This window comes from Bactrocera tryoni, chromosome 1, assembly GCF_016617805.1.
Source record: "Bactrocera tryoni isolate S06 chromosome 1, CSIRO_BtryS06_freeze2, whole genome shotgun sequence".
Classification (NCBI taxonomy): Eukaryota; Metazoa; Arthropoda; class Insecta; order Diptera; family Tephritidae; genus Bactrocera; species Bactrocera tryoni.
The window spans coordinates 76,853,299-76,873,377 of record NC_052499.1 but is presented as its reverse complement, the minus strand read 5'-3'; the positions used below and the strand labels follow the sequence as shown (position 1 = coordinate 76,873,377).

Here is a 20,079-nt window from a genome sequence, read left to right as displayed (position 1 = left end):
AATTAATACTAGTTACACAGGTATGCTTTTTTAATACGCCAACATTACTTTTTATAACGGGTGATTCCAGAAGAGGTACTTTTTTCAATAGCCTTTTTTTAACTAATCGCAACACCATCACCTATCTTGAGACCCAGCATTCATTACTGAATAACATTCAACCGAATAGACGATGCCCAGCACGCATTGAAGAAAATATAGCAGCCAAAGCTGAGAGTGTACACGAAGACCGGGAAGAGACGATTCGACGCCGTTGGTAGCAACTCGGACTGACGTATGGAACGACTTGGCGCACTTAGGGATATGTAAAGTATAAAATCTATGCGGACTTCGATTCAGGCCTTGAAGCAAAACATCACGCGTGTCATTCGCCAGTTACCAGTAGAAATAGTCGAACGAGTCATCGAAAATTGGACTTAACGGATAGGACATCTGAGCCGTAGCTGCAGCCAACATTTGATAAAGATAATTTTTAAAAAGTAAACGCCAAAGAATGTTTTTTCGAATGATAACAAACATTCCCCTTTAAATCTGAATTTTTTGAGCTTTTTTTTTAAAAGTAGAAAAGCTCAAAATGGAGCACCCTATACATTAAATCTTTATCTATGTATAATGGCTTTTATTAAAACGAGCTTTTTAAGCTATTTGATAAATCTGAGTATTTATTAAAATAATATTTTTTGGACATTTATAAAATATGAAAAATTTTGGAGGAATAAATTTGTTTTAATGAAAAAATATTGTATTATAACTTACAAAATGTACCGAAATAAACTATAGGTAATTTTAAGTAATTATTTTTTTATTTTTAATACTAATATAAACTTATTTTTGCTGAGTATCAAATGAGTAAATCTTAAAAAGATAAATGAAGATTTAAATAGTTGTAATATGAAAAAATTTAATTAAGGGAATATATGTATACTCACTACAAATAATATTTTAAATTGATTTGTTATGGAAAAACATTTTATTTGCTTTTCTGAACATTCCTTATGAGTTCTCTAGTACTCGCAAGGCGTTGTTCAACCAAAATATTTGTAGAAGATTTAGACTAGCCACTATTTGATTTACATAGCTTTGCGTGTGCACGTGTATGTGTATATGCGAGTGTATATGTATTGGTGTTTATTTGCATTAATTACTTTCGCCTTTGTTTATTTTGCTTAACCGTTAGATTGCGTGCGCATTTACTATTTACAAATATTTATTTAATATCAATTATTCCACAATAATTAACACCTAGAATATTTTTTTTATTGTAAGTATTATATTTATTTGTTTTGCATTTTTCATTTAATTTCTTTGCCTTATTTGCTAAATGTGTTTTTTCTCTGTTTTGTTGTTTTTTCTCACTTATGCATAATTAACATGGTAAATTGTACAGAACAGAATTAACAATATTCAATTACAAACATGCAAATCTCGCATACTTCAATATGCCGTTAAAAAAAGGACAAAAACAACAACAAAAAGTTATTAACTTTTCGCTCATTTATTTGCCAACAGCAGTTCAATTCTTAAGCTCTGCCTAATTAACTTAATTATCGTGTAGACACTATGTATACGCGTGTATATATGCATGTGTGTGTATGTGTGCTTGTGTTTTTCATTACTTAAATAAACTGACTTATAGTATCGTCTCTCCGCCGCGTGCGCTTTTTGTGTCTTCACCGTTTCGCTTTCGCCTTTGCAATTAAAAGCTTTTGTTGCATCGCCTATAATTATGCTTCGCTCCTCCGCTTTTGGTATACTATATAGCTTGGCTCAGCTTTTTCACAGGCCATCCTTCAGCCAATAGCTTCCATTTCGCCACCTCGACCGCCATCGTCTTCATTGCATTAATGCGTTCGATCTGCTGCGATTGAACTATCTGCTGACGTTGGTGGCTGGCTTCAGCCTTAATGTGCTGTAAGCACCGGCCAGGCCAGCTGCCATGCCGAGGAGCAGCGCTTGCGAGCGCCATACAGCACCTGCCAATACTGTCAATTTCAATGGATGCGCTATGCTCTGCGTCGTGAATGTGGCCGTCGTCGAGGCGGCGGAGCTGGCCGCCGAGAAGTATTCGAAGAAATTACGCAGACTAGAGCCGGATGACAATGTCACTGTGTAAATAAGAAGAAGAAAAGAAGTAAGTTGCAGATGAAGCAGGAAAATATTGAGAAGAGCATAAAAGACAATGATAAAATTAAAGAATGTCCAAGAGATTACAAGTTAATACAATGGGTGGATAAACAATGCCGGCGACGGCAGAAAGTGTTGCAGCGCCAGTTGAGTTGTTGAAAGTGCGGAATAAGCGGACGCTTTAAAAACAACACACAATGTAACAACTTTTGTTAATTTTTAATAATGCAGAAGAAGTAAAAGTGGAAGAAGATTAAGTTTTATGGCTAAAAGTTGGGGCTTTTCATTTTATTTTAAAGTAAGTAGCGAGGTATCCATATGATTTAATGTAACACTGCTCAGTTCATTAGTTATGCATTGAGTTAAAATGCCTTAAGTCGATTTAAGCTGTCGTAGCTATTTTAGTTTATGATAAAAGCTTTTGCATGCATTTAGTATTTATTTAATTGTACTGCGATGGTCTCAAATTGCTGCTATTATTTAAGCAGCGTCGAGTTGTGCAAAAGCACGTCAAACTAACTATCATACTTTAACTTAGTATATCCCTTTTTAAGTATATTATATATAATATAATATATTATGTTTTAAGTTGTCATAAATTAAAGGGACTTCAGCTACTTCATTATATAATCATACAATTGTAATGCCCAAAGAGACTTTCATGCCATCTAAATTGATAGTGTCAGAAATGTACCTTAATTTACTCAATTAGGTATTTAAGATTTGTTTTAAAATTTTCTTAATTGTGCTCTATTTACCAAACGAAAATTTATATTATGTTAGATCAATATGAAATATTTGAATTTTGTTTATTGGGTTCAATTTACCGTATAGACACAAAGACTAAATACACTTTTTATGTTGTCAATTTGATATTCCGAATTTTGTAAAAAATTTCTTTATTGGAAAATAAAGTAAGGTAATTTTAGCGATTAAATATTGCATTACTAAGTTAATTGAGCTCAATTAGCTAGATAAAATCATATTTTTTATCACTTAAAATAGTTTAGTTTTGGGCTTAGATAGATCAGCCGTAAACAATAATCTCTCATGTGTTTTGTAACATTGAACTAATCATTATAACAGATTATGTAAAACTTAAGAGGGAGCTTGATTTAGAAGTTTTAAAAAATTGATTTTTTTTTTACTTAAATCTCTTTAAAAAATATCTAAGAATATGTCGCCAAAGTAATAATAATGGAAATTCGAAATATTTTAAAAAATTGATTTTTTTTTTACTTTTTACGTTTTACTGAATTGGCGGGCAAATAAAAACTTAATTGAGGCCATTTATTTTTGGCATTAAAATTATTTTTCTATTAAACTAAAAACTCTCTTTAAAAAATATCTAAGAATATGTCGCCAAAAAAATCGATTTTTTAAAGCTTCTAATTCAGGCTTCCACCTTAAATGTGAATTAAAAATGTTTGCAATACAATACTTGACAGCAGATAGCTTGGCGTTTTAATTGCTTGACAGAGCTCTGCTTAATGTTAACAAACTTCGATTACTTTCACTAATATTATTAAAAATAGTCATATATTATAATTAACTTTATGTTTGAGAAGGGGAAGCATAGTGTAAAAGTTCGAAGAAATGCAATTTTAAGTTGCAGCCTTCCCAAACCTCGTCTTGGAGTGATCTACTACTTTGATTGAATTCACTACTCCATCGGATAGACACAGTTGCTGAAATAATTATTTTGAAAGTCATGAAAAACATTCGTGCAAAAATGTTCCATTTTTTGCGCGATATGATTACTATAAGTTATGTGAAGCAACCAACGCAAATAGTTTATTTTTAAAATTACGAAAGCCTTGGTATACTTTCAGGAGTGGCTTTTATCGCAAACGTTTGCATATCATTTATGCGAAATAGTTTCACTAATGCCAATTAGAACCAAACCCCGAGAGTTATTTTGAGATTTGACAATTAAATGTTAAATCTAATAAAGCTCATTTTTGAAGCATAAAATCAGGCGCAAAGTGAAATAAACTGAAATATTTTCCAACTCCCTCAACATATTTTTTACTTTAATTGCCTAAATCTCTATTATACTTTATTTATTCCCATCGATGCAGTGAAAGTTTAAATTGCATAGATACACTAGATTTGCGCCCTCGCTGCTGCAACACGCTTCCACACACGCACACATTCCTACATTGCTGACGTGATATGCTTGTTTGTTAGCAATATTATTGTTTTCGCTTTTATAGTTTCAGTTTTGATTGGATCCCTCGAGTGTGCCGCATAGAGTTGTGAGGCATGGCACACCTATACATATGTACATGTATGCACGTGCAACAAGCGGCGGCACAACTGAGCTGGTTGGAGTATTGCGTTTAGTTGTTTAGTTGCGCAGTTGCCGAAGGGACTTGCATTGAGCTTTGGAACATAAAAAGTTATGGTAGCCAACAATGTTGCAACATAACCAGAACAGATAAAGAAAAAACGCAACAAATATCTGCTGCAACTAGTGTGTGAATGTTGGCAGAAGAAGTAGAATAGCAAAGCGAAAAAAATTTGATGAAAGGAACATACAATATAGATAGAAATGAAAATGCAAGTAAAAAACGGCGCTGAAAAGCGCAGCGAAAGCATTCACACATATATACATACATGTATGTATATATGTTTATGTTTTGCAACTGTATATTCCAGTGCGTATCGGCAGCAGTTCGAAGTAACAGTTGTTAGGGAATTCGCCCCAAACAAATTGCAAATCGCTTACGGCTCACATTGGCATTTGTGCATGTGATGGAACTTTTTCTATGTACATGTATGTGTTTATGTATGGCTGTGTATGGGTGGCCGTTCGCTGGGAATTAGATTTCATCGTTGGGGCACCCCAAGTGATTTATGTATGTATGTATTTGTATGCATCATGGAGAGGGCTGCTCAACACGCGCTAACACACATACACAGGCATGCTCAAACTCATGTACACACCAACACATGCAAGCATAGGACGCCAGCTCAACACAAAACTTTTGCCGGGTCCCAACTGCTTATTCATTTGCTCGTTTGTTAGCTTGTTTCTATTTTGTAACACCGGCGGCGACCTGTGGCTTTGGGGCTCAACTTCCCAATTTTCCACACTCTGCACCTTGCCTGCGCTCCCTCCACTCGGCACTTAATTCCACTTTTCTGTTTAATTCCGCTTTTGTCGCTCGGAGCGCAGGTATGAGCAGCTCTGCGCCGCCGCTCCCCCGCCAATTTATTGGTTGAGTTGTAGTTTAAGCGCATTTTTGGGGGCGTTTTGTGTGTCGCTACGGGAAATTTGTAAGTTATGCCAAGTTGCATGCCACATGCCACACTTAGCAACATGCGACTCTAATCAAATTAAAATGAGCGCGTTTTCTTTGTTGCTGCTTTCAAGTTGTGCGGGATCTTTTGAAATGCTTTAGCGGCAAGCATTTGTTGCAAGCATGAAGAGGTAGTCAATTTAACCGATTGAAAGGTGATTTTGATTGGCACTTTCCCAATGGCTTTGCAGCGCGTGTGTGCAAGTGCTAAACTGTGATTGCAATTTCAGTGAGTCATAAGCATTTTAGTTAAAATTATGTTTGGAAAATTGCCGTTAGAATATGAAAGTTGCAGATAATGTCGCTAAAGCAATAATATTTTTGTAAAATGTTTTTAGAATTGCCGTGACATATAAAAACTAATAATTGTTTTGATATATTTTAATTTTGAAAATTTTCGGGATCCCGAAATATTACGGGACTAATTGGTATGCACGTTTTCATTTATTGACTTAATTTTATTAACAAAAGGCACATAGGAATCAGCAACAATAAGAAAATCCAGAATTACTTTAATAACGGGATTACGAAGTTTAGCGACGAAATTTATAAACTTTGCTTCCTCCTGCCTTCATATTTTAAAGATTTTATATTCAAAAAATTGTTGTAGGAAGAAAAAAAACGAATTAATATATGCGATTGGAAAGTGGAATCCTGAATTTTCGGGACTGATATTAAAATTTTTTTCTTGTCTAGAAATTTTTTTTATTAGGTAAAAATAAAAGTTCAGTTTCAATTCGATTGATTGATTACATTGCGAACCACAAAATTGAAATCCCGAAATTTCGGTATCAAAATAACAAAATTTTTGATTATAAAATTAGAGATATCAAATATATGTATGTATGTAAGTACCGACAAATGTAAGCGGGTAGCAGCCAGAAGAAACCTTTAATCACGGGATCTCGAAACTTCGGTATTAAAGTTAATCCTGTTAGCTTAATTACGGAATCCCGAAAGTTGAATTTCAAAAAATCGGGGTTGTCGGAAGCAAATTTTACCTTGTGTTGTAAAATGTTTATTTCGAAAAGTAACCAACGAATATAAAAATGCAGTAACAGTGAGAAAAATTCCTGTAACAATGGAATCCCGAAATTTGTATACTCAAGCTATCAAGCATTTGCCTTATCTTAAAAACATATTTTGAAAATTTCTATATGTATACATTTTTTTATAACGGGATCCCGAAAGTTGAAACTCGAAATTTCGGGACTTAACTTTTACAGTTTTATTTTATTAAACACTTTAAAAACACTTAGCACATAAATTCGTGGACACAATCCCGAAAGTTGAATCCCGAAACTTCGGGACTGAAATTTTACACTTTTGCTTTATTGAACACTTTAGAAAACTTAGAATATAACTTCGTGGACACAATTAGTTACTGCAATAGAATAAGTTCCACATATCAGCAACTTTCATAAAGCTTTAGAAGAGCCATTTTGTAATAGACATTACTAATTGCTTTAAGTTCCTTCAAACGGTTCATAATTGAAACGTGCATGCATACTTGTATGTTGAATGGAATTTTAAGCCATAGGTAATACTACCATAGTACTTCACTTACTCTTGTCTCGAAAATTAAAAATTGAGAAACAATTCATAGCTTAAACACAATTTCTTCGAAATGTATTGAGTGACTTTTAACATGACAGTTAACATGCTATTTCGATATTAACAAAAATGCCACAAACACTTGACGCAAACAAATCCATTTGGCTTGACTGCGAGTCATTTAAATAAAATATTGACAAAACAGTACATGCAACTACATTTGCAGCCACATTTAATTACAAATCAAAAATTCTTCAAGTGTATTTTAGGCAAGTTTCATTTGTACAACAAGACAGCTTTGCTGTATTGCAACAGACTTTCAACTAAAATTAACAACAACTAAGTATGCACAGACAGTAAAAGGAGAGGCTGGCGAATAAGTGCTGAAATAATAATTTTTAAACAATTTCATTACAGCACGAGCAAAATTAAATGGCCGCCGGGGAATAACTTCACGAAATGTCACTAGAAATTTAATAAGAAAACATGCGGCGAAACAAAGACGACGAGAGCGCAGAGGAAAAAGAATCAGAATGCAAACAGTAAATAAATTAAAATGGGGTCACTCGGCGCCAAGCGTGGCAGCGCGACGCTCGACCGACTGACATTCAGACGGTCAGACAAAAATTTAAATGAAATCAAATGAGCAGTTGGGGAATTCAATAAACGCGCCAGTGTTATCAACGCGTGTCAAGCACAGCAAATTGAAATTGGATACAGACAGCTTAAAGGTTCAAGTGGAAATTAAATCAAACACGAGTTCAAAAATTAACTAATATTTATTGAAAGACTGAATGCGAAAAGTGGTCAATTTTCATTGATGTAAATTTTTGAGCGAGTTTCTGATGAAGTGAGTTCAAATGGTCTGCTGTTGGGTCGATTGATTTATGAAGCTCTTGTTGTCAATTTCTTAAAATAATAATTTTTGTAATATTTACCCTGACAGCTTCCATTCACATTTACATTACGCCCAAAAAGCAACTCTAATTAGCAATCAAGAAAATTTAAATTCTTTGACATCTAATTTTAACGAAATTTGCTGCAAAAAAGCATCAATTAGTACCTAATTGACAGTCAATTTGCACAAAATTTGGAAGCTATTCTTAACGTGACTCATGGATGACGCTACTATAATCGATTTCTTGTTACTTATCGTTTACAATTTTGACAGCTGACGGTTCATTAGTTCGTGAATTATAACATTTTAAGTGAAACAATGGATAAAAAGGAATTTCGGGTGTTGATAAAATATTATTCTTTGAAGGAAAAAAAATACAGTTTATGCAAAAACATGATGTTGAGTTGCCGGGCATTGCTCTAGAAAACTGGACCATCAACGATTGATATGCTGAATTTAGAGCTCGTGTAATACGCAGCGTTCACGGTAAACTCAGTGGATGCCGAAAAGAGATTGTGACCGACGAAAACATCAAATGAGTCCAGAAAATAAATTTGGATGACCGTAAAGTGTAGCTGTTTGAGCGAACTGAGACTCCAAAGATATAACAGGCATGTTTTGGATATATTGTGAATGAATATTTGGGTATGAGGAAGCTCTATGCAAAGTAGGTTCGGCGCGAGATCACTTTTAACCAAAAGCAAAGACGAGTTGATGATTTATAGCAGTACTTGGAGATCTTCAAGCATAATAAACACAAATGTTTACGTCGGCTTCAATATGTCACAACGGCATGGCTTCATCATTTCACTGCGTAGTCCAATCGAAAGTCGTCCGAGTGAACTGCGCAGAGAGAGGGTTCATCCAAAGTGTGGAAAAACGCAATCGTTGGCTGACAAGGTTATGGTTTATCAATTTTGGGATGCACATTACATAATTTTTATTGAAAAGGACCACCAACAGCGAATGTTACTTAGTGTTATTGCACAGTTTGAAGGACGAAATCATCGAAAACCGGCCGCATTTGAAGAGAAAGATAGAGCAGTTTCACCAAAATAATGTACACGTCAGAGAAAAAGATATCAAAAATACATGAATTGAGCTTTGAATGGTCTACACATCCACCGTGTTCTCCAGATCTGGCTCCCAGCGAATATTTCCTGGGTCAAGAACTTTGTTTTTACAGATCTCAAAAGAATGCTCTCTTGGAAGAAATTTTTTGTCGATTGAAGAATTGATCGCCAAAACTAAGGTCTAAATCGATGATTCTCCCATGAAAAGAACTGTGTTGAATAAAAAAAAGAAATTCGCCAAAAAAATGTGTTTTGCTCGTAGGCAGAGCACTTTTAAATTGACCTGTTAATTATGGTTGGCCAAGAGTTGCTAATTTAAGAGAGAGAACTAAGAAACGAGTTGGAGAGAATGCTTCCTGCCTATCTAATAAAAGATGCTAAGTTACGCACCAGTTATCTCATTTCACTCTCTTCACCTGGCTGTTTTTCGTAGATCAAATCAGCTGGAATATGAAAAACAAAAAGTAAAATAATTTGTTGTTGCAACAACAATTGCCAAATTAGTTGCATTTACATTTCCGCTCGATGCAAACCGTAATTTAAATGCCCAAAAGAATATTTAAGCTAAATTAATTCGTTTTACCAAAATGTTCAAATGTGGAAAAAGCTGAAATGAGTACGAAAGTGTAACACTGAAGTAAGAATGAAAACCGTAAAAGCAACAGCAACATAGCCGGAGAGCAATATGTAAAGGGTACGACTATAAATTAGTTGAAACCGCCAATAAATACAAAGGGCTATAAATAAAATTGGGTTCAGCAGGCGATATTTACTACAAATGGGACACCGACTACTTCGCTCTCCCTAATGAATGAGAGTTGGTTTTGGAAGAGACTGCTATTTAAAAAGTTTCAAATAATGAAGTGAAAGGGCTAGAGTAATAATAATATTTTATGTAGATTAGGTGGGTAAAAAAGGAAATAATTTTATTATTAAATTATAACATTCAAAAGAAAATAAAAACAAATTTGCCCTAAACTAATCCCGTTCAACCGTTTCTATTATTAGACGGTTAGGTTTACGAAAACATCGGTAGAGACCAATTTGTAGAGCATTTGATTTCCTACCATGAAACGAAATATGTTTTCAAGTAGTTTGAAAGCGAGATATGATTTTTTTTGATAATAAAAAAAATAGAAAACTGTAAGGTTCACCGCACGTTAAACTTATGAATTCATATTTGGAGAGACCTTCGGTGTGTCTATCAACCAATTTTGCAGAGTACTAAGTGAAAAAAACATGCAATATTTTGACGCACCCAAATATTTATTTTCAAAAACGAAATTAATTATGCATAAATTGTAAAATTGAGAAATTAAAAAGAATTTGGTGAAAATAATTTTTAGATAATGTATTTCTTTAAGGGGTCGGTAGGGTAATCTGGACTGTTTTTTGAGATTTTTTTTTCATAGAAATTTTTATTCTAAAATAGAACTTTTTTCATATATCATGAGGTATATCGTGGAGTGTATAAACAAATTTTTTTCGGAATTTTTTGATGACATCTGTCGGAGAAATGGCTGGGTGAATGAGATGCGTTTTTTCACTGGCGCACACGATTTCTCATGTTTGGATCATCTGAAACACAAAACCCAATTTATTCTTAAAAAGTACGTGAATGGTTATCGTCCCTACTAGAATCATGAAAAAAGTAATTAACGTTTTTTTTTTTAAATTTTTCCCCATGTTTTTTTACATAAATGTTGTCATAATATTGCCAATAAATTATAAAAATTATGAGTCTAGTAGAGACGATAGTGAGGCGTTTTGTGAACATTAAAAAAATACTAAAAAAAATTTTTGAAAAAATATTACCCACTGACCCCTTAAATTATCTTATTAAAAGGTCACAATTTCTAATAATTTTTTTTTAATATTTAACTTCCTCAAGTATAACAAAGAGGCTTTGCGTTTATACTTTTGAAGAAGATACATTGTTTTAAAAAATTATTCGAAAGCCTACATGCAAAGTCTCTTTGTTTTACTAATATTCGAAATACTTAATCCTGTAGCATATGCAGCACCAACTGGGAAAAGGGATAAAAGTAAAGTCAAATGTCACAAAAACTACTCACCGGCGGCGACAAAGCAGTACGCCATATTTTTTCAAGTTTTTTTGTGATTTCCTAACAAAAGCTTTGCTTTGAAGCAGCGCAGCGGGACAGCAAATCTATTTTCCACACGCTTATGATGGCTTAGAAGGGAAACTGCTTTGATCTTGTGGTGAAACAAAAGAATCGCTGGTGGGTTTCACTATTTTATGATTAAAACTTTTTGTGTGACAGGTGGGTATACACATACCATATGTAAATATATGTGTTTGAAAGTGCTGTTAGAAACTTACTCATACAGATTCAAATATACACTTATGTATATATGTGTATGTGTGTATATAAATGAGTACATTTGTTGTACAGCTTTGACTGGGTATAACATTCAACGGTACGATATTATCGAAAAAATCAATAAAATATTTTTTGTAGAAAGAAGAAATTTTGTATTAGAGTTTAGTTTCCTATAGTTCTTAGAATCTTCGTTTGTTTAGGGCAAAAATTAAATTTATTAGGCGTTTGCCAAAGGACAAGCTTTTTAGGAAAGATTGTATATACATACGTATGTATATATTTATGTGTAAGATATATAGGTTATTTTTTGTGTATTTTCCAGATTTTATGGCACTTTTACGCCTAGAACTGTCTCTGCGAAGGCCTTGCCATTTTATACTTTATGAACCCGTAGGTGCGTACGTGAGTGGAGTGGCTTTCTAAGGACTACACAACAAGGCCTTTAGAAGGCCCACTGTGATATCATCGTAACAAAAAGTCCCCACTCTCTTGTCTCCTCTCAAAACCACGCCGTGCTGGTGGGGTGTGTATATAAAATGTGATCCTTTTCTTATGCAAAGAAATAAATTGTTAGGACCACTAAGAGACCAAGTCTTTGTTTTCTATCTTTGAACAAACCCTGTGAGACTTAAGTTATATCAAAGTCGCCTGACTATATATATATAAAGATATGCTTTGTTGAGAGCACACATCACAACAAGAAGGTTTTTTAATTGCCGTACCAACACATACATTTGTTTTTTCTAAATATAAATCACTTATGGTAAGCTTTGCTATTCAACAGAAAAGGAAGAGTGACTGTTGGAAGCTATTTAATTTACCTTTGTTGGAAAAAATCTCAGATTAATTTTTCCATTTCTCTATAAGATTATTGTTTTTGGATTGGGTGGTTTCCTTCAAGTTAACTAGTAAATGTTAGTTAACGAATAAATTTTGGAAATACTGAGATTATAAACTGAGAAAAAAACATTGCGTGTCTAAAGTTGTTCATTAGTCCATTGATAAATGAAAGCCTCTAAGGCATGATTTATTTAGATATGGTATATCTTTGATGACCAATAACCCACCGGAGCCTTTTTCTTCAATCTGTCAACTTTACTTAATTAAATTCTTCTACCTTTTAGAACAGATACGATCGTTAACTTGACGATTTCACCTCACCAAGCATGGTAGATTTCCACGAAAAAACCCTCACCACTCTTTCAGAAATATGTAAATTGCTTATATTATTTTATCATACACAATTTGTATTTACTGAAACTGACTGGTATACTATGAGTAAAATAAAGAAGATCTATCTATGGTAAGTCTGATCCCTCATAAACTGTATTAATAAGACCACTGCTATCAATGAAGAACAACACTGCTTCACAAATAAGCATATTTTTTATGAATCGAGCTTCTCAAGTCATTCCAATTAGATTAACCAATAAACTATTAACGGAAATAACTTTAGATATTTATGACTTTGCAAAAATTTTCACGGAAGAAGACAGCTGTTTTGCCATTTGGATGTCAGCTCACCGCCAAAGGTAAATTTAATGAAGTTAAACACTTAATCAGCGAATCTTCAGGAAAAACTTGCCACATAACTTACCTCTCCACACATACACAAACATATATTTTCGCATTAATACAACTAGATATGCTTATGTTTGCATTTAGGTAGACAAACTCACCTCGTGCGGGCACTGGATCCTTTTGCGGTGTGCCCAATTCGATTTCCTTGTACTCCTGATACAAATTACCAATTTGTGCTGTGCAACGCAAAACCAAACCGCCATTGCCAACACCACTAGCGCCACCACCAACACCTGTATTATAGGATACACCCATAGCCGCCTGACTGCCGCCCAGGTGATTCATCAAGTGCTGGGTATTAATGCCGGCAACGAAATGTGCTGCATGCAATTGCAGTTTCAGGCTCAGTCTCGACGCTATTAAATTGTCAACCGTTCTGATGTATTGCGTTTCGCCCGTTGATACCTGCAAAGTGGATAAGAATAATAATGTAGAATGTGCTACAACAAAAACAAAAGAAATACGTTCAACAAAAATACAGACACATAAATGTTAAGCAGTTGAAGGTTTGGAGCAATGGCAAGTAGTAGTTAAGAGCTAATATGAAGTTACAGTATTTTGTAGTTGTTGTTTTTGCTGTGCTAGTGTGCGAAAATAGACAAAAACAACTGTACAAATTGTCATGTAAGTGCATGAGCAACTCTGCTTGTTAATCGGTGTTTGTATTTGTGTTCGTTTTTCACATATATATGTTTGCGCCTACATGTATGCTTCAAATCTTGGCTGGACAAAGTACCGATTAAGCAAAATATACTCAACTCGGCTCAGCCGGGCCTTTAGCATTAACTCGGATGTAGCACATCAAGTGCGGTAAATTTTGTTGTATTTGCTTTTTGTTGTTTCTTTGCTTCGTGTGACCACTTACAGTTTGCTTTGTAAATTATAGTTGTGTCGTGATTAACGTCATTCGGCGTGAATGTGTTGACATTAATTAATTTGAAAATATTGCACCTAAAGTGAGCAAGTAATAGACCTTACGGGCTTATTGGGACAAATGTAGGTAGTACTTGAGATAAGAGTAGAGCGAATTTCATTAAAGTTAGCGAAGGAGTTAAGGAGTTAACAAGAAAAGGTTAAATATTAAGATGCAGTTTTTTTTAGAAAAAAGTATTGTGGTTGCAGAAGTTAATTGAAGTGAAAAATAATTGAATTGAATAATTAAAATTAAGGATTGCAAAAAGTGGTTCAAACCTTGAGATCTTATATATATAATAATAGTTTCGTATTTTGATACCCTGAAAATGGTATACTAAGTTTGCCTCGAAAGAAACGTCGGATACCCTATAAAATATAACCATAGTAGTAGCATCAGTATGTCGAGCTGTGATCAGTCAGCCATATCCGTCTTTCTCTGTATATGCGAAATACTCACTCAGTTTTAGGAATATCAATCTAAGATTTTGGACACCTCATTTTCTCTCCAGGAAGCTACTCATTTGTTGAAACAGCCAATTTCGAACGAGATATCTTCATGAAGCTTCGTATGTGATATTGTTCAAAGCAACTATACAATATCCTTAGAAATTATTCTGATCGAGTCAGTCTATCATACCGTTGACATACAAGCTGACCCATCAAAATCAAATTTTTGTAAGAAATCTTTTTTATTTTGAAAGGGTATAATAGCTTCGGTTAAAGCGAAGTCAAATTTTTTGATTGTTTTAAGCATTTTGTAAGCTGCATTTCATATTTTATACCATTTTGTTTTAAATGTAGTTGCCATTGGGATTTTTTTTTTAAATTTTGCTGCATTTTATACAAAATTTTCTTGATATGTTTTGTAAAAAATGTAGCAGTTTTTGAGATGTCTACATCAAAATGACTTAATTTTCAATAAAAATTGGCTATCATCATGAACTGGACTCATATCCCGTTCTATCAGTAAGTTTTTTTTCAGAGCGCACATATGTATGTGTGCTACAGTTGAGGTGCTTGTTGTTAATTTTTTTTTTTTTGATACTTAATTTTTTGTAAGTATATTCTGGAAACTGAAATAAAAGCCAGCAAACATTATGCTTCCGTTAGTGTCAATAAAAATTTATTTAACGCGAAGAAAGCAAACGTCTAACTCTAAAACTATTTCTCGCGTTATTAAACGCTTTAAGGAGGATGTGCGTATTGAAAGGAAGAAAGGTTCTGGTACAAAGAAGAAAGAGGGGCGTGAGAAGGTTGTGACCATTCTCAAGATAGACCCAAGCATTTCGGGAAGGAGATTGGCAAAGAAGGCTGGCTGCTCAGAATCTTTTGTACGTAGGATGTAGAATGAGGCTGGGCTGAAGACTTACAAGGTAAAGAAAGTTCCGTATACAAACGCCGTCAGTTACGAAACCACAAAAGAACGAGCTAAGAAGCTGACTAAAGATTTTGCTAAGAAATTCGGATGCTGCATAATGGATGACGGGACCAACGTTTCAGTGAACTTTTCTCAGCTACCTGGACAGGAATTTTATACAATTTTGTGTGGCACGCAATTTGCAGTTGTGGCAAAAGAAGCAGCTCATTCGTTACATCGGATCCAATCAACAGCGTGATGTATGTGAAGGAATGCTTACAAAAGATATTGTTCCCATTTCCAAGCCAATATGAAGTGTCTACGTACCCTGAACAGGGTATATTAAGTTTGCCACGAAATATGTAATACCCAGAAGAAAGCGTCGGAGACGCTATAAAGTATATACTCGTACAAGTATTTAAATTATGAGTATGTTGAGCTGAGTCGATTTAGCCCTGTCTGTCTGTCTGAACGTCTGTATATATACGAACTAGTCCCTCAGTTTTTAAGATATTCTTTTTAAATTTTGCAAACGTTATTTCCTCTTCAAGAAGCTGCTCATTTGTCGGGATTGCCGATATCGGACCGCTATAAAACAAAGCTGCCATACAAACCGAAAAATCGGAATCAAGTTCTTATATGAAAAACTTCCACATTTGACAAGATATATTCACGAAATTTGGTATAGATTATTTTCTAAGGCAACAATGTAATCTCCGAAGAAACTGTTCATATCGGCTCACTATAGCATATAGCTGCCATACAAACCGAACAATCGGAATCAAATGCTTGCATTGGAGACTTTTTCAGTTAACGAGATATATTCTGCAAATTCGTCGTGGTTTATTCTCTAATGCAACGCTAGAATAGTTGAAGAAGTTTTGCAGGTCGGACAACAATGCCTACAAAAGGTCGAAAAGATCCATTTTCTTTATTAAATAACCTTAATGTTTCTAGCAAACAAACCGGCTAAAAAGAACTAGTAAAATGTTTTCCTTTAGATGAAAACCACTGCCGGGTTATGTCTTTAGATTTACTTAAACACATAGTTACTAAAAGAAATGCACCTGTGAAGGGTATATTAGCTTCGGTGCAGCCGAAGTTATCGTTTTTTCTTGTTTTGGCCTGACCTTGCTTCATGTCACTATAGCAAAACTGCCTTAGAGTGTTTCCAACGGAGTGGAGTGATTTTAGCATCTAGAGAAGCGAATCCACGTAATTGTTCAAAACTAAGGACGGTTGAGAGATACTGGACTTTAGTAAAAAGAGAGATGAAGTAAACAAAAAAAGTGACCAAAGACCTTCAAGACTTTAAAAGAAAGTGGTCTTCAGCAGCTATGTGAGTATCGGACACCACCATAAAAGCACTAAAGGACGAAGTTCCAGAAAAAATAAAAATAGTGATTGGTAAGACAGCAATTCCGTCTTTCAAATTTCAAATAATTTGTTTTTATAAAATATTTTAGATTATAAAAATCGGACTGGTTTTTAAATTTCTTTATTTATTTGTCTATTATAAACTAGTATTTTTTAGATAAATTTCAATACCTCCATATATATTATAGGACAACGGTAAAAACAGATATATCATATTTGCGCTACTGACTGTTTTCGCTCATATCCTTTAATGTTTCGCGTTACTAGCAATAACAAACCACTCCAACCATAATAACCAAGCCAGCCGTTTTTGGTCACTCATACGCAACGGCGCACCGCCGATACGCGTTGTAGGACAAGACAAACAAGAGCATTTACGATAAAACGCACATGCGCCTGCCATAACCGCTATGTTTATAAAAATTTAAAAAATTACAAGCGAAGAAATGGAAAAATAACAACAAAGAAAATTGGTAACCGAAATGGGATGTGTGGCGTGGAGCGAAGTGTATACCAATTGCAATTTGTCTGATAGTTATTACGGCGATGGGCGAGTAACTGCAGCAGAGCCTGGTCAGCGTGAGAGCACGCGTGTCAACATGTGTCGCCGTGTGTGTGTGTGGTCGTGTAGTAAGAGTGGCGATTGTGTGTGAATGTGGGCAACCAGGCGACCAAACAACAAACCAACGAGCAATAAGCACATTTTCGCCGAACAACATTGTAGATGGTTGTCAGCGTTGTTGCAAGTAACGCAGTGGGTTTTGTTTTTTTTTGAAGTAACCCTTTTATATACAAAAACACGAGTTTATATTTTTGAGTTTTTTACTTTCGTTTCTGACTTTTTAAGTGCATTGACGTTTTGGCAACTCTTACCGTGCCAAAAATGTAACAACAACAGCAAAAAATGCATACACGAACACATTCACATATAAGTAACGCCTCTTTGTGTATTCATATCGCAACTGCTTTCCGGTCAGCGAGGCGTCCAAAGCCGTCCGAACGGATGCACTTCGTCATGCACGCTGTTTGTTGTGCAACAACAACGCCAAATTGCTCAACATTGGTGCATTCATCGGTAGCATGCTTGTTTATGTGTGTATTGGTGTGTGCTTGTGACACGCGGACAAGAAACCGGATTTGCTTGGCTTGCAGTGCGGTTGAGTTTAGCTGGCTTTCGCTTGGGTCTCCTGCTTTGCTTGTGGTGACAGACGCGGTCTCGGGTTTAACCTCAAGTCGATGCAGTGAGCGCACGCATGCCTGCACTTGCAACATAAATAACTGGTTATATAGCACTTACGTACATATAAACTTCATCTTAACAGTCAGCTGTATATACATAGTATATTATTTGAGTTTTTTCCCTTTTTCAGATTTTCACTTTATTTAATGCGTCCGTCCAATCAACTGCTGCGTCCGCTGTCAACACATATCACAATTTTTATTTCCGCACAAATGGTTGCAAGTTGCGTTCAAATGTGATGGCTGCTTCGTAGCAAGCGCTAAACATAAAGTGTGGCTTGAGATTTGATTGGTGAAGTTTTCACATTTATGATTCTGGGTTAACTGGTTTTTGTAGTAACTTTATGTTTAAAATAAATGTCTTGTTCTAATTTCGAATGTTTTTCGGTGAAACTCTACCCGTTGTCTTATAATGGTTATGGAACATTCATCTGAAAATGTAAACAACCAGTGTTTTGCAGTCTAGTGTTTTCAAGTCGGTGGTTTTGATATAAGGTCTGAGGCCCCACAGTCTAGCAGTGAACCAAAAGACGTTAACCGAGTCCCTATCAGTTACTATTCTGCAGTTACTGAGACTGAAGTACCTGTGCAGCCTAGCAAGCACATCAATCTTACAGTTTCCTGTAATATCGCTATGGACAAGCACTCCAACAAAGGTAGTCATAAAATAACTGGATGAGGTAAGGAGCCTAAGCGTCCTTATACTAGTCTTGAGAGCACAGCCAGCGAATTAAGGCTAATATCACTGCCCTACTATAGGTGTGGATAGTTACCTTCGTGGTGGAGGCTGCGCTTTGGAGCAGTACACATTTCGAGGTCTACTTTAATAGCTGCCACCTTCGCTTTGAAAACGGAGTTGTATTCAGGAGACCTAAAACTGGATCTGATAGAAATTCCAGATAGTGTACTTCTCCATCAAATCCTCACCATCATACTCAATAAGGAAATTAGATCTATTATGAAGAATTTTATTTAAATTTTTATCTGCAATTTTGTATGGCAGTTAGAAAAGGAAACGAAGCATATAAAATTTGGAACCAATAACTCAAAAACAGGGACAAAAGCAAATGAATCGAGTTAGCTCGCCAAGCTGATCATTTATATATTGTATATACATTGCATGATCTCCGAAGTTTTCTTGTGAAGGAGATATATCCAAACAGAGGGCTTATGAATGGAGTCGATATCCACACAGTTCTGTTCTTTTCATTTATACATTTAGAATAAGTTTAGAAGAATAAATACTTTCAAACTAACACTTGTTATACTTCCTTATACACTATGAAACCAATAATTTTATGAGAGACTTTTTTGGGTCTGATAACAAAGCGTTTCCATATCTGCAACCAAATTATTATTTTTAACATTTCTTGTTATAGCTTTCTACAAAAAATTTGTTGTCTCAATTCTTTGATGGGTGAGCTTTGTCAACAGCTTGAAATGTTTAGAGAAAGACACCAAGCAAACAGAGATGCAACTCTTGTGCAGTAAAAAGACTACGCTGAAAGCATCTGGGGTCTCCACGGAATGATACACTGAAAGAGGTATTGATTGTGAAGCCGCAGAGTCTGTTGAAGCACAGGGATCCTGAAGAACTCCTACTCTTCATGAATCTAGTACCCGAACTCCATCTCCTATTGAAAAAGACCAAAACCGGGCTGTGCGTGGCTCAATGGCCTACCAGACTAACCTAATAATAAATATTATATTTTTTCACTTTGTACCACAGTTTACTCAAATATCAGGCAGTTAAAAACAATATGTCTTGGAGTGATCAGTGAATTTTAAACGATCATTTGGGTCTGAGGAAAGTGAAAGTTGGTTTCAAAATCACAAAATTTTTTCGAAAACCAGGGTCGTGATAACGTCTATGAAACAATGTTTTCCGACTGCCAGGATGCAATGAATCGTATTATTATTAACAATGAGCCTTGGTTCCATGATGACGACCCAGAGACAGACGATCAATCAGTCGAATATCGTAGCAAAGGTGAGCCGAAGCCGAAAACGCCACGTCAGAGCAAGTCAAAAATAAATGTTATGTTAACAATTTTCATCGATTATCAAGCTGTGGTGCATTCCTTCCGACCAACAACTTTTCGTCCCAACAAAATATGAGAAAAATGTATATTATGACCAAATTCTCAATAAGACGAATTTCAAACTTTTAAGAGAAAATATTTGGATTTTGCTTGTTTACAGTGCTGCTATTACCTTTCCACTCGCACAACGATCCGCAATAATACTCTCCTTTAACGAAAAGATTTGTGTACCCAGCGAAAATCCAATACTATTTTCCAAAGCTTTCTAC

General features: G+C 35.1%; 1 protein-coding gene across 1 annotated transcript in view; it reads right to left on the bottom strand.

Annotated features, from left to right (window-relative positions):
• Positions 1-732: 732 nt before the first annotated feature.
• The window catches only part of LOC120779132, a 201,335-nt gene continuing 181,988 nt past the window's right edge, over positions 733-20,079 (bottom strand). Inside the window, exons 6-7 of the mRNA XM_040111339.1 lie at positions 12,979-13,285; positions 733-2,105 (exon numbers count right to left, since the gene is read on the bottom strand). Coding sequence (XP_039967273.1) covers positions 1,870-2,105; positions 12,979-13,285 — 543 coding nt within the window. The 3' untranslated portion in view covers positions 733-1,869. The remainder of the gene's footprint in view (positions 2,106-12,978; positions 13,286-20,079) is intronic.